This window comes from Antechinus flavipes, chromosome 2, assembly GCF_016432865.1.
Source record: "Antechinus flavipes isolate AdamAnt ecotype Samford, QLD, Australia chromosome 2, AdamAnt_v2, whole genome shotgun sequence".
Lineage (NCBI taxonomy): Eukaryota > Metazoa > Chordata > Mammalia > Dasyuromorphia > Dasyuridae > Antechinus > Antechinus flavipes.
In genome coordinates this window covers 572,585,358-572,603,326 of record NC_067399.1, presented here as the reverse complement: position 1 = coordinate 572,603,326, position 17,969 = coordinate 572,585,358, and the positions used below count along the sequence as shown (strand labels likewise).

At 34.6% G+C, this 17,969-nt stretch overlaps 1 protein-coding gene across 2 annotated transcripts in view; it reads right to left on the bottom strand.

Moving 5' to 3' along the window:
- Window positions 1-17,969, bottom strand: part of ARNT2 (aryl hydrocarbon receptor nuclear translocator 2) — a 258,192-nt gene that overhangs the window by 161,550 nt on the left and 78,673 nt on the right. For both annotated transcript variants that reach the window (XM_051981159.1, XM_051981160.1), the window contains exon 4: window positions 536-749. In XM_051981159.1, the coding sequence (XP_051837119.1) occupies window positions 536-749 (214 nt within the window). The remainder of the gene's footprint in view (window positions 1-535; window positions 750-17,969) is intronic.

Sequence of the window (17,969 nt, the reverse complement as noted above, 5' to 3'; positions counted from 1 at the left end):
ATTGATCAAGGTAAAGAATAAATATGTTTATTCATAACATTTATTGTTAAATATCTAGCATAAAAATATCATGCCTATATGAAGTACAATAACTCATATGTGTTATAAAAACATAATATTCACAAATTCCTCTAATCTGGCTTGAATCCCTGTAACTGGTTCTCAGAAAGTTACTAGTTACTTCTTAAATGTCAAATCCCATACCCTTTTCTCAGTTCTAATTCTTAATGACTCTTCAATAGCCTTTGAAACTGTAGAGAAATCTCTTCTTAAATTTTCTCCTTCCTTGGCTTTTTATGTTACTCCAACCTAATTTTCTTCTTGTCTCTTGCCTCTTCTTTTATATTTTTCTCTGGATTGTCTTCTTCTTATATACTTAATTGCCTCTCTCCCACCTTTTCTCCATAACTATGGACATTTGTCAAGGGTTCAGGAATATTGTTCTCAATGACATTCTTTCTTTTTCTTGCTCCAACATATGAAAATTACTTGAAAAAGAAAATAAAATGACAAATGGGGGGAGGGATAGTGTTACCTGCTCTGTTAAAAATGAAGGCTTATAGGCTCCATCAGTAGATTTGTTTCCTGTACCCCTCATAGACTTCATGTGTGAGACTGCCATGCGCAGAATAGTTAACTTATCTGGTTTGCGAGCCAGGGCACTGCATGTGGGAACCATGTCCGACAACTCTGTGATATACTGGGTCATCTTGTTTCTCCTACGCCTTTCAATTTCACTGTGATTCTCTCTGCAGGAGAAAAAGGAAATCAGGGAGAAAAAAAGAAGCATGAGTCCAAGTATTGCTATGTAATATATTTATTTTTAACACCTACTTAGTAAATACAAAGTATTCAGTTAAGTAATCAAGGTCTAATAAAGTTTAAGAACAGTGTGTTTTGGGGGAGGGAGGGTATTTTCCAAACCAAAACAAATCAAACAAAAAACATTAGATAGCATGGCAATTATAAAACTTTAGCATGCTTAATTCTGTGTAGAACATGGACACATTTCCATAAATACTTTGTTTTTAAATCTGGAATTTTTATTTTCATTTTCTAATTGTCCTAAAGTCTCGACTTAGTAATTTTAATAATAAAACCTGATATTTTGTGCTTCATTAGCATAAAATTAATTAAACATGCTTAACAGGTAACTCAAAAAATGTTCCATATTTAGGAGCAAATTTAAAGAAATTACAATGATTTATTCCATACTGAATGACCAATCATACAGTTGTTCTGCTAAGGTAGAAAAACATTGTATAGTTTATAGCTTACAATTTGTGATCTTACTATTATTGGTCTCATTAGTATTATAAAGGTATAGAGTCTTTTATAAAGGTATATCTTCTACTTTAATTAACTAAAATGATATATTAAAATCCTCTAAAAAGCAGTTACTAATATTTGTATGAAAAATTCTCTTACTAACAAATTCAGTGGAAAATTAAAAGAATTGTTCATATTCAATCTCCTTGTTATGATAATTAGAGAAAATATGCCAAAGTTTAAGTTGGCATCTGGCAAAATGGTCATGCCTATAAATATTCTTCATATCTAGAACAAGATATTTCAAGGGATACCCAACAACTAGTGGCAACATCAATGATTGCAATGACTGCTAATAACCTTAAACAGAATTCTCCCCATGCACTGGCTACACAGGTCTGGCTTAACATTCTATCCTTTATCAACTTGGAGAACTATTTTGTTGATTATATCTTTACCTACAAGTCATGCTCTGAGGTCGTTTTTAAATATGCAAATCAGCAGTCCTCAGGAAACCTGTGTAGTGTCTGGTTCTACTTGATTAATGTCTGCATGACAAACACTTATTAAGCTTCTATTATGTAAGTAACACCAGGTTAGGCACAAAGAGGCACTAAGATGTAATTCTTGCCTTTTAGGAATTCATTGTCTAGCTTAGAAGGCAAGGAATGCACTTAAGGAATAATTAAATAAATATAAGAAGCAATTATGATTAACTTTTACTTATAGATAAGTGTTCTAATGGGTTCGACCAGAAAAAAAATCAGTCTTAATTGGAGTAGACAAGGAAGACCTCATGGAGAAGATGTAGTAGTATATGAGATCAATCTTGAAATATGGAAAACATTAAAATAGACAGAGAAGAATGAGAAGGGTAGCTTAAGCCAAGACAACAAAATGAGCAAAAGGTTGGAGTGGAAAACAAGGTAGGCTGAGCTAAGAGATAAGTGAAGAGCTTTATCTGGTTGGAGAGGAAAATATATGTATGTAAATATTCGGGGAATCGATTTAAAAAGTAGAATAGAACCTTGAACTTTGGTTGGATGGACAACTGAGAACTTTAGAGTTAATCTCACAAACAATGGGAATCTACTGAAGATCATGAAGAGTTTTAGAGTTGATACTGCATAAGATTGGAAGGCTTAAGATGAAAGAGAGGGTGGGCATTTATGACTCATAAATTTCATTCTGGATTATTAGGAGAATGGCAATGGGATTGACAGAATATCAAGCACCTAAAAATCTGTAACATTACCTAAGGAATCTAAAGGTAAATCATACAACTGGCTTTCCTACAAATTAGTCACTCTGTTAGGAATATGATATGGCCCATCTGTGACAAGATACTCATCTACAAATGGAAGAAGAGACTAGGCAAATTCAAACGAGGCTCCCTCATCTCCCAATCACGTTTTATCTAATCAGAATCAAGATGGAATTGTTTGCCAGCTTTCTATTGGTAAACTCTCAAAAATGTATAATAATAAACTTAAAAGAGATTTTAGTTTTCCCTTCCCTACATCTTAAAAGTTGAGGAAATTGAGACCCAGAAAAGTGATGAAAATTATGAAAGACCACACTGATAAATAATGGTAGGGTAATACCCAAGTAATGAGACACTCAGGCCCAAGATTCTCTCTGGGGAAAACAGGAGGCACTGATAAATTTTAATACAAGGATGCCTGTTTAGATGAACTGATTTTGATTTTTCTTTTCTTCTTGGTGCCTAAGATTAGAGATATGGGGAAAGGAGAAACATCTGGGGCCACAGATATGTGTGGCTTGGAAAGCTAAACAAAAATATCATGTTTTGGTAAAGGTGTAAGCTATTGCTATGAAAAAATCTAAGATTGCAGGTTTGAAACAAATTGCCCAACACAGCATCTTAGAAGCCTGTCATTGCTTAATAAATGTTGCAAGGAAGGAAGCTAGGGGAAGGGTTTCTTTATTTTTCTCCAGAGAACCTAAATAAAGCTTAAATAAAATTGGAATCACATGTGTTTAAAAACCTCATGGTATTCTTGGTATCAAATTCAAGAATAAAACAAACTCCTGCATGTATGCATGGGTACCTATTAATTTTTATTGTTGCTTGTGGGCCTAAATTCATGGAAGGCAAAAAAGAGTGTTAACTAATTTGAACTAAATTAAATGATATTTGTAATACCTATGCAACTCATCCAAATAATTAGGAAAAAAATTCAAAATCAAACTACAGAGAAAAAACAAGTAGTCTTCCTCAGGTATTATTTACTTTGAACTGCTATAACCCCAATGGACCCATGTACCTAAAAATTATTATGAACATGGTTATTTCTTATGTGACATACTCAATATTTCCCCAAAATTAAGAAAAAATAAAACACCAAAATCCTTAAGAGAAGCTTGAAAACCAGTTTTTTAAAAGCTTATATAAGCAAAGAAAAAATATATACTTTTACAGCAGTGAAATAAAATTTCTATGAGAGAAGAAATTGAAAAATCAGCTTGCACAAATGAGTCTCCCACTGTTTTGCAAAACAGATCAATCTTTTGTGCTAAGCAGCCAAATGTATACAGTTCTAGGCCTGAAGATATCAGGAACACCATGGCCCTGATACAAGAAGGAAAGAGGAGAAGCAAGGAAACCAGGAGTTGTTGGAAAAGAGAAATCCAAGGCAGCATAAAGTAACTAGAAATTGTGTTACTGGGAAAAGCAGTAGAGTATTGGGTTTGGAATCATTTTGGTCACTGAATAAAGAATGAATTACAGTATAGAGAGACTTGAGGCAGGAAGATTACAGTCAGTAAGCTATTATAGTAGTCCAGGAGTGAGATGATAAAGTGAGATGATGTACCAGAATGGTGTCAGGATCAGAGGAAAGAATAAATACAGAGATACTTTGAAGGTTTAATAGTCAGGGCTTTTAATAAGGTTTAATAGATTGAAAATGAAAAGTGAGAGAGAATGAGGAGTTGAAGATGCACCAATGTGTTGAGCTTGGGTGACTGAGAGGATGGCAGTGCCCTTGAGAGTAATAGGAAAATTTAGAGGAAGTGATCATTATGGGGACAGATAATAAATTCAGTTTGAACATGTTAAATTTGAGGTGTCTACAAGAGAAATTCACATTGTCCAACAAAAAGTTGGAGGTGTGAGACTGGAGGGGAGAAGACAGGGTGAGAATCTGCATAGAGATAATAAGTGAATGCACAGGAGTGGATGAAATCACCCAAAGAAATAGCATGGAAGGAGAAGAGAAGACCACCTAGAATAGAGCCTTGGGAGACACCCATGATTAATAACTATAATCTGGATGACAATCCAGTAAAGGAAATTAAGAAGGAGCATTCCAGGAAAACAGAATCAGGAGAGAGCAATGTCAGAAAAACCTAGAGAAGAGGGTGATCTACAGTATCAAAGGCTGCAAGGAAAGTAAGAAAAACAAAGTTCTTAACAGAAAGTGGGTGAGGGAGAGGCATGATAAATTAGACAAAGGATGAAAAGTCTTTTTTGATGAGTAAAGTAGTCATCGATTAGGGTGATATGAAAATATTGCTTTGAATCAGTGAGGGCCAAGTTGAGATTATGTAATATAATTTTGTAGTGGATCCAGTCAGCACAATTTCTTGATTTTCTCCAGTTCCATTCAGCAGCATTTAAACAGTAGCAAAATCAGTAGATGGTGATGGTAATCCAAGGTTGTAGTTTAGAAAGACATGATTTATGATAGGATAAGGTGAACAAGGAGAAGCAGATCTTCCAACAAAGTCCCAGAACTTACATGACAGCATACTTCTTGTTTTTCTCTGACACTTCTGGGGTCTTGTTTTTCCATGTTTACTCAAAAATTTCTCCTTCAAAGTCCACTCATCAGATTATTACCTTGTCCATATCCTTGTCTCTTCTACCAGACTTCAAAATATTTGTCTTGATGATTTCCTTATTTGATTCAACATCTTAATTTGCACTATTATTCTTTGGTGATCCTTGGATATTTTAGTAGTCATGCTCTTGGTATCTCTTACTTTATCAGCCTCTTTAATTCCTATAATCTTCAACTCCACTCAAAAGTCTCTTGGGGAAATCATATCTTTTATTTCACCATCAAACAAAAGTGTTCCACTTCCCATTAGAACTTTAAAAATTCCTCTCTAACTACAAAATCTTGTCATTCCATCTCTTTCACAGCTTCCATTCCTGCTAAAATTGATCTCTGCCTTAAATATAACATCTAGGCCCTTAATCCATTCCTGTTGCAGCTTATTCTCCTTCCATTACAGTCTTGAACCTGTAAATCAAGGTTTCAAACACGTGGTCTCAATGATGCCCAAAGTAGATTAAAATATAATTGAGAAATACTTAACAAAATAAATATAGAACACAAATAATGTTAACATGTACTTTTTAAAGTCATTATACAAGCCAGAGAGCTCATTGTACTATTCTGGGCCCATTTTTATTTGCCTTTGGTGCCAAAATTATGGCAATAATTTGAACACCATATTGTTCTCTATTCTTAAATCAACCAACAATTCAACCAACATTTATTAAACCTTGTTCTATCATGACCCAACCCTGAGGGGAGGTCTCTCTTTGTCTACCTTTCTTTTTCCTAATAGATTTATGGTGCCTTGTTAGCATATCCAGAGGTGTGGCTTTGAATAATTATTCCCAATCCTGGTGTAATCAGTTCATGATTTCAGATTTCAGGCCATAAAAAGATTCATTTTTGGATATTCAAAGGCCAATCTCATGCTGGCAACAAGCAGTGAATAAGGATGTATCAATGACGCTTGAACAGAGTACAGAGAGCAGAGAGAAAGATGACTTGTGATAGAGCAGGAAAAGCATTGGAGAGAGGGCAGGAAGGGGAAGGAGAGGGGCATATAGAGTCACTTATATAACAATAGATTGGAGTTGGGACAGCATAGAGCCATGACAGGTAGAGGAATAATTAAAGGGCAGGCTTTGGGAGTTTCATTTTTTTATAGGGCTTGGAATGGCAGCTTAACTTTTATTTACCCCCACCTTTGGGCTAGTTCATTTACATATCGATGTCATCTCAAAGTTATTCCTTATTAGCATAATATTTTTCTGGTTTTTCTGAGTATATCCAGAGATTATTTGCACCTTATTGAGTGAGGGGCCATTACTGGAACAGTTAAATAGGGATCTAAATGGCTACTTTAATTTAACATATAATTCTGCCTTAGTTAATTTAGGAGGCATTTTTGGTAAGTGGCTTCTATGTTCCCCTTTACACTCTTAGTTCCTATTTATTGTTACTTTACACTGACTATATACCTAGTTACTAATTTTGGAGATAATTAGGAAACCATAATAAGGTATAATTTCAAGATAAATACCAACTATATGCTACATTTTATTGGAATAAATAAAATAAAAACACGAGTATGTACAAAACATATACAATAAAAACAAGATAATTCTGACAATTGGAACTAGCTGCTGAGGTGGAATATTGACAGACATGAAGTCTTAATGTGGTGACTGGCAATAAAACTGAGCTCAGAAAGAATCTAGAGATTCTAGGTGGTATCAAGGAAGATATGACTCATCTTCCTGAGTTTAATTCTGGCCTCAGACACTTCCTAGATGTGTGACCCTGATCAAGTCATTGTAATCTGTTTGCCTCAGTTTCCTCTTCTGTAAAATAAGCTCAAAAAAGAAATGGCAAACCACTTTAGTACCTTTGCCAAGAAAACCTCAAGTAAGGACACAGAGTATTACATGACTGAAAACAACTGAGCCATAAAATCAAGGAAGAAATGATTTCTATTCATGAGTAAAAACGTCTGCACAAAGGATGAAAAGAATCCTGTGTTGCTTTGTCCTGCTGTTTTCACCCTTGCACCTTTCTAATTCTCAACCTTCTGAGACTAAGAAATCTATTGGAGGGAGTCATAAAACCATGCTGACTAGGTTGGCTACCCATTTATGCTAGCTGATCTGAACTGAGTATTCCCTAATACATACTAATCTTTTTATTCAAATATGCCTCCTGATCACATTCCACATAGCACCTGTTCCAAAATCTTTTTTTTAATTCTCAAACTCTATTTTGCAACAAAACATAAATAATGACTGATTTTATTGAAATTAAAGCTACCTGCCACAGAATAAAAAGAAAAATGGATAAATGGATGGATAGAGAAATAGAGGATAGAAACATAGATATGTATCAGGCATTGTGCCAAGCTAGACAAACATATAAAAACATACAAGATAGTCCCTCCCCTCAAAAATTTTACATGCTAAAAAAGGAAGATGATAGAGCACTGGAAATTGGGAACAGGGAATATTGAGATGGAATGAGGGGCAGATGGCAGGAAGTAACTGGATGGCCTGGGTTACAGGTAGGTAAGTCAAAAGATTCACCTATTAGAATCAGGAGAAGGAAGCAGTGAAGTCTCAGTATCTAGAGGGGAGCAAAGGATTAGGTAGGAAGGCCAAAGTGGGAGACTACACACCTTCAAACGTTTTCATGTCACTAAGTCAACAGTATTATTTATTAAGCACTTAATATGTCGCATTCTCAATGCTAAGCCCTTAAGGATACGAAAAAAAAAAAGCAAAGCAATACCACTCCTGCTCTCAAGGACCTTACAATCTAATGAGAAAAACATTATGAAATTAACTTTGTATGAGACGTTCACACACAGAGATAGACACAGAGGGAGATGAGACAGAAGTGTCTGTCTTTTTTTTAAGGGGGAGGAAGAAGAGAAACAGAGATAAAAACAGGGATGAAAAGAATGTATATATATACATATATATACACACACATATGTTCATATGTAAGTGATATACATATATTGATGATATAAATATATGATTGTGTATATCTGTATATATAGTAAGTGAAAAGTAATCACAAAGGGAAGGGAGGTAGGGAGAAACCAATAATGACCTTTTGTAGAAGGTAGCATTGAATTGGATATTAAAGAAGGCCAAGAAAGTGAGAAGATAGAAATAAGGGCAGAGAACATAGCAAGCCTGGAGAATAACCAGTGCAAATACACAGAATTGGAAGACAATATCATCTGTGACTAAAACCAACCAGGACAATGTTGCTGGATTATAAAGGGTGTGGAAGGGGATGAAGTCTTAAGAAGTTTAGAAATGCATGTAGGGGCCAGGGTTCAAAGAGATTTTAAAGATGCTGTACTTTATATTTAATCCTGAAAATAATAGAAGGGGATGGAAGTTGACTGAGGAAAGGAGAGACATGGTCAGATTTTTGCTTTGAGACAATCACTTCAGCAGCTGAAGTTGGATTGAAAGATTTGGGACAAGAAGGCCAATTAGAAGGCCATTATAATAGTCCTGGTGAAATGGTATAGACATATTAAAAAGTGGCTATATGAGACAGGAGAGATGTTGTGAAAGCAGAATGCCATCAATTCAATACAACTTTGCTTCAATCAACTCTATCATCTCATCAAGGCTGAATTCTCCAACCTAGCTAACCCTTCTGCTTGTACCCTTGCTTCTTTCTCCTTGACTCTCTGCCAAGACCATGATCAATGAATCTTTCCTTCTCTACTACTTATTTCCTTATATACAGACTCACATCTCTGTTATCTTCACCTTGAGCTATCATTCTAAATCTGTCCTCTCTTTTCATAGCAAAATTTCTATAATTTTGTCATAGTACCTCTCCTTCCTCACTGCTCACTCATTTAAAACTTCTATATCCACTACTAAAAAGTGCTATTTCCAAAGCCACTAAAAGCTTTTTTCATCCCCAATCAAGAATATTTTCTCATTCTCCAACTTTTTTGACCCATCTACAAGATATGACACCATGGACTAACAACATCCTTCTGGATTTCCTCTTTTCCCTGAACTTTTGTGATACTGCCCTCTTCTGGTTTTTATCTTACCAATTTGACTTCTTCTTCTCAGTCTCCTTGTGTTCATTGTCTTTCTCTTAGGCCCTGAGAGTAGTTTATTCCCCAAGACTCTGTCCTGGGTCCTTTTCCCTGGTCTTTGCTCTTTCAGTGCTCTCATCCATTCCCAGAGATTTGGTTATCACCTGGACAGATGACTGACAAATCTATATAGCTAAGCCTGATCCATTCCCAAAATTCTGTCTGTTGAACATCTCTGCCTTCATATTATTCCAGCACCTCATGCCAAAAATATGCCCCAAACAGAAGTCATCTTCTTCCCTCAAAATGTGCCTTCCTTGAAAATCCCTTTTCTCCTCATATTTAAAACCTTATTTTATACTTCATACCTCAGCAGCTGCCAAGTCCTGTTGATTCTATTTCCATGATATCGTCTACATGTCTTATCTCCATGCACATTACCACATTCATCACCTTTTTTCCTGAACCCATAGAATAGACTAGTGATTTCATTTCACTCAGTTTTGTACTCCATCCATCATATAACTGTCAAAAAATCTGCCTATGTCTGACCTATTTATGGTATAAAATATGTGTGTGTATATATATATATATATATATATATATATATTTACAGTACAATATATACGTGTATGCACACATGCATTTTTAAACCTGAGAACTTAGGATCCTTCATAAACTGGTTTCTGATGATGATGATGATGATGGTGATGATGATGATGATATTTATATAATGCTTACTATGTATCAGCCATTGTGCTAAGTGCTTTACAATTGTTATCTTGTTTGATCCTCATCACAAATCTGGGAGGTAGGTACTGTCATTATTCCCATTTTACAGATGAAGAAACTGAAGCAGAGAGAGATTAAGTGATTTGTTCAGGGCCATACAGCTAGTAAGTACCTTAGTCTAGGTATGAGCTCAGATTTTCCTGACTCCAGGCCCAGCACTCTCTCCACTGGATCACTGCCTTTCTCAGATTTATTTTTGCAGCAATTCTTGTGACACACTCCATATTCTACTCAAACTGGTCTACTAGCTATTCCTTACCATCATCCCAAACTCTTTAGGATCTGGGTATTTGTGAAAGCTCTCTCTCATGCCTTCTATGCATTAGTCTATTTCTCTATTTGCTGAAACCTTCAAATCAAGCATTACCACCTCCACTAACTTTTTCCTGATATTCTCACTCCCAAAAGAAAACAACTTTTCCTTCTTCATGGCCCTTTTTTGATCTTATTGTATTCTACAATTTCTTATATTTATTTCTATATCCATGATGGATCTCCCTTATTAGACTCTCAGCCCCTTCAGGACAGACATGATGTCTTATTCATCTTTGTAGCCTTGGGCCCTAGAACAGTATCATGCATGTAGCAGATATTTTATAATTCCTTTTTCTTGCTTTTATTTCCTGTAAAGTCCTATTTTCACCTGCTTACTAAGCAACCTCAAGCAAATCACTTCATCAATATGAAATTGTTTCCTGATTAGTAAAATGGAGATAATAACATCCTTTCTATCTAGCAAAGCTGGAATAAAGTATTTTGTTAGCTATAAAGATATATAACACTATATAAATGTATATTGTTAATGCTACTATTATTATTATGCCACAAAGAACATTATTCAGGATCTCTGGGCCTAGAATCTTAAATCCTCATTTTTTGCATGAGTGTGAAAATCCCAGACCTCTAAGAGAATTTCTTCAAAAAGTATAATCTTTGAAGGAATAGAAATTACATGGCAGAATGGAGTGCTTTTGGGTAGATTGGGCAATAAAAATATGTGTGTGCCATCATGAAGTATCTTTTCTAAAAGAAATGAGACAAACTTCCACAAGCAACTTTTTTATAAATTAAAAGTCCTTTATGTCTTTGATCTTTTACTCCTCACTTACAGATGGAATGGATTCTTGGTTGAATTTGTTACAGATTGGAAATCCATGCTCCATTTTTAACTGAATGAGGTAAAGAGTCATGAAAAATAAAATTTAAGGTAAGTTTGAGAAGTAAACAGAGTTGTTTTAGGAAATAAAAAGGACAAATGAAAAAGAAAGCAGGATGTGAAAGTATGTACATTTCAGTAAAGAAAACAAAAGTATGATGGAAAGTAAGACCACAGCTTTGAACAATAGTGAGAAATTAAAGAATGATGAGAAAGTTGATATTATGGCTTTAGAGGGGGCAAGATTAGCACTAAATTTAAGAGGTCAGCTCAGAAAGGTGATTTGAACAGCAGGAATACGGTTTTGATTTGTTATATTAGCATAGTAAACTCCTAGATGAGGCAATTTCCTTTTTCAATGAAGGTCTGCATCTTCTCCAAATCCATAGCCATAAGATTTGCCATTGAGAGGGTAGGTGTAGGTGATTTGATCAGGGCATATACCCCTGTAAGAGGTAGGAATTGCATTTGGTTCTTCCTGACTCTAAAGCCAATTCTTTATCCATTAAATACAGACTTCAATGAAGACATATATTTGTTAACCTCCACTAAATGTCCCATTCCTGCAGCACTGAGTTCTGGGCTCTCACAAGCTATGTCAGGAGTGCACAAGTTCTAACTGATCTTCTCTATCAAGATAGAAAGGTTCTGAATATGATGGTCTGTATGAATATTGCCCAAGCATTAGCACAGCTAAGTTCAGAAGAGCTCACCATGAGAGTGATTTCAAACACTATCCATCGAGACACAGATGGGTTGTAGTTTGTCAGGATAGTGGGAGCAGCCCACCAAGAAAAGCAAAGATCCTGAAGTCTAAAAAGGTATCTGTTCAACTCTTTAGTTTGACAAAGTACTTGATATATATTTTCTCCTTTGATTTTCACAAAACTTTTTGAGGCAGGTAACTTAACTGTTTTTATATTTATTTCATAAACAAAAAAGGCTTAGAAATAAAATTACCTGCAAGGTCATACAGCTAGTAAATATAAGTGTTTAGGACATGGGTTTAGGTCTTCCAATGACAAATCCAACCTCCTTTCCAACCCCTAAGTCAAAGATAACTTAATATTTTTGTGCTTCATAGAAAAAGAAGACATTGGGAGCTGTTTCTTTAATTATGTAAGGTAGGAATGATGCAATAGGAAAGGAAGATGTGTACTACTCTTTATCACAACAGTGTTAAAGTAATGTGAGACACTCAAATATAAGCAAACACACCAGGATTCCAAAAGATATTCGACTAATGATTGTTTTCCTTTGTTCTCAAAGAGGAACAAAATGATATCACTATATTAGAGTCAAGACTGTGGCTGACTTGACCAAGACAAATTAGGAAGGCTCTACCACAGGTCTGGTACGAATAATCCATATGAACATTTAGGGTGGATTCTCTAAATTGGTACATCTCAGACAAAATGAAAAGAAATAATGAAAAGGAAAACCTGTAGGAAAAAGCTAATCTTTGGTACTCTAAAGGAATAAAAATAGCTCATTATTAGCTGTGGTTTGAATATCATCATTAATGACCTAGATTCTCACTGTCAATGCAAGTTTAAAATGGAGACAACAGCAACCAAATGGCTGTGGGTGTTAATTAACTGCAAAGAATCATAGCTCTAGAATGGGACAGGACTTTAGAGGCAATCCAAACCAATGCTCTCATTTTACCATTAAGGAAGTTCAAATCCAAGCACTCGCCCAAGATCATACAGACAATAAGTGTTGGAGAATAAGTTCTTCCACCTGAGAGCCTGAGCTCTTTGTATTGCATGATAGTGCAACCTACTAACTCTAAGTATTCACTATATTCAAGTCACAGTGTTAGATTACTAACCTTTAATTTAACTAGCCTATATTATAACATTATTAGCCTTTAAACAATGTCATCCTACTGGGAAATTGTATCACATACAAAAGCAAGTAAATATAAAGTAATACTAAATAATCTTAAGGAAAGAAGCTAAGGAAGTTAGATACTATGAGGCAGAGTTACAGAGGGGAAACATTTCAGACATAAGAGACAAAAGCAGAATTGGAGATGAGAAAAAAAAGTTGTGTATGTAGAAAAGTCAGCAAATCAGTTGAACTAAATGGGAGCAATATGCCCTAAAATTGTAAATGAGAATTAAGCTGAGTTGGGCCAAATAAAAGGCACCAAATGTCAATTTTATCTCTTTGCTTTATGGATTTCAAAAGAGAATATACTTTCCAAAATTAAGTATAGTTGTGAGTTATGTACATAGTTTGATAAAAAGGGAGTTCATACAAGTTAATTAAAAGACTTCCAAAAATGCTCTAAATCACTATTGATAAGAGAAATGAAAATTAAAACAACTCTGAGGTATTATCTCATGTGGTCAGATTGGTTAATATGACGGAAGGGAAAATGACCAATGTTGAAGGATGTAGGGAAATGTGTATACTAATGCATTATAGGTGGAATTATAAACTGATCAAATCATTCTGGAGAACAATATTGAATTATGCCCAAACGACCACTGGCACCTTTGAGTCAACACCGTGATTATTAGGTTTGAATGGCAAAGAAATCAAAGAAAAATAAAAAAGGACTTTATAAGGTACAGAAATATTTATAACAGCTTTTTTGTTGTAGCAAAGAACTGGAAATGGAGGTGATCACTATCAGTTAGGGAATGGATGAATAAATTGTGATATATGATTGTGATGGAATACTACTATGCTATATGAAATGATGAAGAAGATGCTTTCAGAAAAATCTGGGAAGACTTAAGAAGATTGATGTGAAGTGAAATGAATAGAACTAGGAGAATATTGTACACAATAACCATAATACTGGATAATGATCAACTATGGCTGACTTAGCTATTCTCAACAATATAATCATATTGTTATAATATGATGACATATATATCATCATAGACATAATGAAAAAAGCTATTATTTATATTGAAAGAACTGATGGAGTCTGAATATATATTGAAGCATATTTTTTAAACTTTCTCTATTTTTCTTGTTTTTTCTTTCTTTTTTGGTCTGTGTTTTCTTTACGAAAATGTTTTGCCTGACTGAACATGTATAATCTATATAAAATTGCTTGTCTTTTCAAGGAATGAGAAAGAAAGGGAGGAAAGGAGAGAATTTGGTTCTTGATTTTAAATAAATGTTTGAAGTTATTATTATATATAATTAGAAAAAATAAAATACAGTTTTTCTTTTAAAAAGACTTCGAAAGGATTAAAGTTTTTTTTAAAACATGAACAAGGGCACCATCTAGTGGTTACTTGTTAAAACTTAAAATTCTGGGCCTTAGGAAGAGGGAAAATGCAAAATTTTGCAAGGTGATAGTTGGAAGAGATGATGAGAGGATACATTACCATACTCACTTAAGTTCTCCAATAACTTCATGAAAATTTCATGACTGTGATATAATGAATCACTTTATGAGTCACTTAAATTCAGACCCTCAGGTTTCTCATTTCTAAAAAGGGGGATAAAAATGTTTATGCTATCCACTATCATTATTCCAATTTCCTTATTTTACATTTGATAATACTAAGGCCCACAGAGTTTAAGGACACATCAACAGAACACATAGGAAGTCAGATCTGAATATCTGTTTGCTATCACATAAATGCAGTACATTAAGCTTTTCCAGCTAGAGTGTAACATAAGAGTTTCTTCTTAATATAAGAAATGACTTTTCCACTGAAAATATTTCATCCACAGTATCCACATGAATAACATCTGCTATATTACAGGAAGGTCTGTCTTTAGTGATTGGTTGCTCAGAATTATACTGAGGTTCCCACTCTGTCTAGTTATTTATATATCCCCTCACATATCCTAATATGATTTTATGATTTAAGAATACAAGGTCTGTAGGAGACCTCAAAAATTGTCTTTTGTATCTATGATGTTATATCATTCAGACGCAGCCAAAGTGATATTTCTCTTTTCAAAAGGTCCTTGTGAAGTTATCCTTCCACTAAAGAGATACTGGTCAATTTAAGCCAAATTAAAAGACTTATCATGTTTAAGATTTTCCTTTACCCTACTGGCCAATGTCTTTGCATCAGACTTACTTGGGGGCACGTTTCCACCTAGAAATACTTGAGATAATTTCCCACCTAGAAAGAAGATAAGTTTTCTAAGCTAAATTGAATAGATTGATTCTTCTGAGATATGACAAGTCTCCTCTCAGCAGATCTCTGCAGAACATTCCTACCTTGAAATTTTTCCTTAACCCTAGAATTTTGAACACCACCATATCTACAAACAAAATAAGGTAGCAAATTCAAAGGAATAGGTCAAAAATAGAATGTTATTGTGAAGCAGATAAAATGTTTGTGAGAATAAATAAGACATTTTTCAAAAAGAAAAAAAATATTAAAGTGGAAAGAGGAGGGAGTAAGGACTGAGAACTATGATTTCATTGGTATATGGAATTCTCTTGCAAAGAAATTTCCTGTACCAATGCAGATTGGCATATTCTCTTCAAGTTATAGTTTTTAAAAATTGCCTAAAGCGTTGAGAGGTTAAGTCACTTGCCCAGGGTTTTACAATCATTATGTGTCAGAAGGAGAACTTGAAATTAGGTCTTCCTGGTTTCTAGGCTGACTCTACATCAGCTACCTATAACAGGAATAAAGGGGAAAAAATTAGTTAAGTCATTGAAAACTTGGCTCATTAGTAGATTTTTCCTTTTGAAGATATACTAAGTGAATCCAAATGTAAACTAAGAAATGCTCAGTATTGTTGTTTCGGTCACAAATATACATGTCTATGTGAAGGTTGGACAAAGAGATCTCTAGGGGCTGCTTCTAAAAATCTATGAGTCTATGAATACATATGCATACTTGCATATGTCTTTAAAATACTCCTCTTATGCTAGAAAGTAATAGGCAATGAGTGTGGTTTTCATTGAGATTTTGATTTATATGATGTACAAGACCAGAGAGAGAGGTCATGAACACTACAAAGAAATTATCTGATATTTCTGATTTTAAAATGTACCCTGATTTGTTTAAATCAGTTTTAGGACATTTAAGCTCTGGTGCATGGTAAGATTTTCATAATCCCTGAATCTTCATCTGAAGCCACGATATAAGAAATGGTCAATAGTATGACCATATTGTTTTACCAAGTCTAAGATACATCCAAAAAGAGAGTGAACTTGAAGAATTTCTCCACAATTAAACAAATTGACATTGAGAAGCCAGCTGTAACTATGATATAACACACTGCAAAAACCTTGGTATTGGGGTTTTTCACAGGCCAGTACAGTATCACTAACCTGCATGTGATTTTTCTTTTTCTTTTTTTCCACTTTGCCATCAAGCAAAAGTAGACAGAAGGAAGCCACAAACTGTGAGCAATAAGAATATAATTTAATATATTTTTTTATTAAGTTGGAGAGATGCTTGTTGGAGTTTAGGGAGGAAAGTCTAAATAGCTATTACAGGAGACATTGCCAAGGGCTTTCCAAAGGGATCAAGGAGCCACATTTATGTACCTAAATGTTTTGTGATTTTAAGAAAAGTCCAGATAGAGTTAAAAGGTGTTTTCTACTCTAATATGAAGAGAATCCAAGTATTACATTGGTAGTAATTGATTACTGGCTATGATTAATGTTTAAAGGCACTAAGTAATTACCATGTTACTTAAGTTATCTTGCAACCTGATGATATATTTGTAATCTTCTTTAAAATGCATAATTAGATTGAATTAATAGTCTTGCTTTATTGTTGCAGCAAAAAAGCTCTTTTAGGGGAAAAGAGTAATTAAATGGTTAAATATATTATGTTTACTTAATCAATTGACTATACCTACAGACAGCAAGACCTGATTAAGTGGCCAAAGCTCAGTCTTATCTGGTGCCAGGTTACGTGAATAACTTGGGCAAAGATATTAGTATCTGACCATTAATTTGTTCCTCTTTAGTTATTTCATCCCTGTCAGATAATAGGATTGCATTTCTGTATTGCTCAATTTTAAAAGGTTTTTATTTTCTACTTCCAATCTCTAAAGTTACCTAATCTACAAAGGAGGACTGGTGTTCTTGCCCTTCACCACAGAACAGGACCTCTCTAATTGTCTTAATACCATTTGAGGACCAGAAAATGGAATTGGGATATTAGAGAAATCTGCCTAGCTTTCACAGTGGGAAAATATTATAAGAAAGTTGTAAGAGACAATTCTTTTTTGTTGAAACAAAGGTAAATTTTACAAACTGGATTTTTCCCCAAAGATGAAAAATTCTAAGTTTTTTTTTTTTTATCAGATATAAAACTAGACCACCAGGGGACAGGATGTGTGGTCAAGTCAAGATTCTGTGAAAATGCAAAACTGAACAATCTCCCTTGGCAAGAGCCTAGGACTAAGGAATAGTGTTTCATGAAAATGAATGTGGTTTAGGAAGCTAAAATTCACACTAAGCTCTGCACATAACTATAGATACCCACTTTATGTTCCTCAAAATCACAGAATTCAGTAGTTAGAAGGGGACACCTTCCTTGTAGCCCAACTCACACACAAAAGGAATGGTCATCATACCAAACACAACAAGTAGTTACCCACCATGTGCTCAAAGACTCTTAAGGAGGGGAAAGCCACCACATATCTTGGCAGTCTGTTCCATGTTGGGGCAACTTCAACTCTTAAGAAGTTTTTGCTGATCTCGACCCAAAATTTGAATCTTTATAATTTTCATCTACTGCCCCTGATTCTGCTCTCTGAGATCACACAGAATAAGGCCAGTATCTCTTCAACATAAATTCGTTCTTCCAGACAATTTTAGATAATGTGGGCTGCCATGGTGTTGTTTGCCTGCCCCAATTCCTCTCTCTTCAGCATCTTCCAAAGGAGCTCCATGTTCTCATTTTCACCACTATCA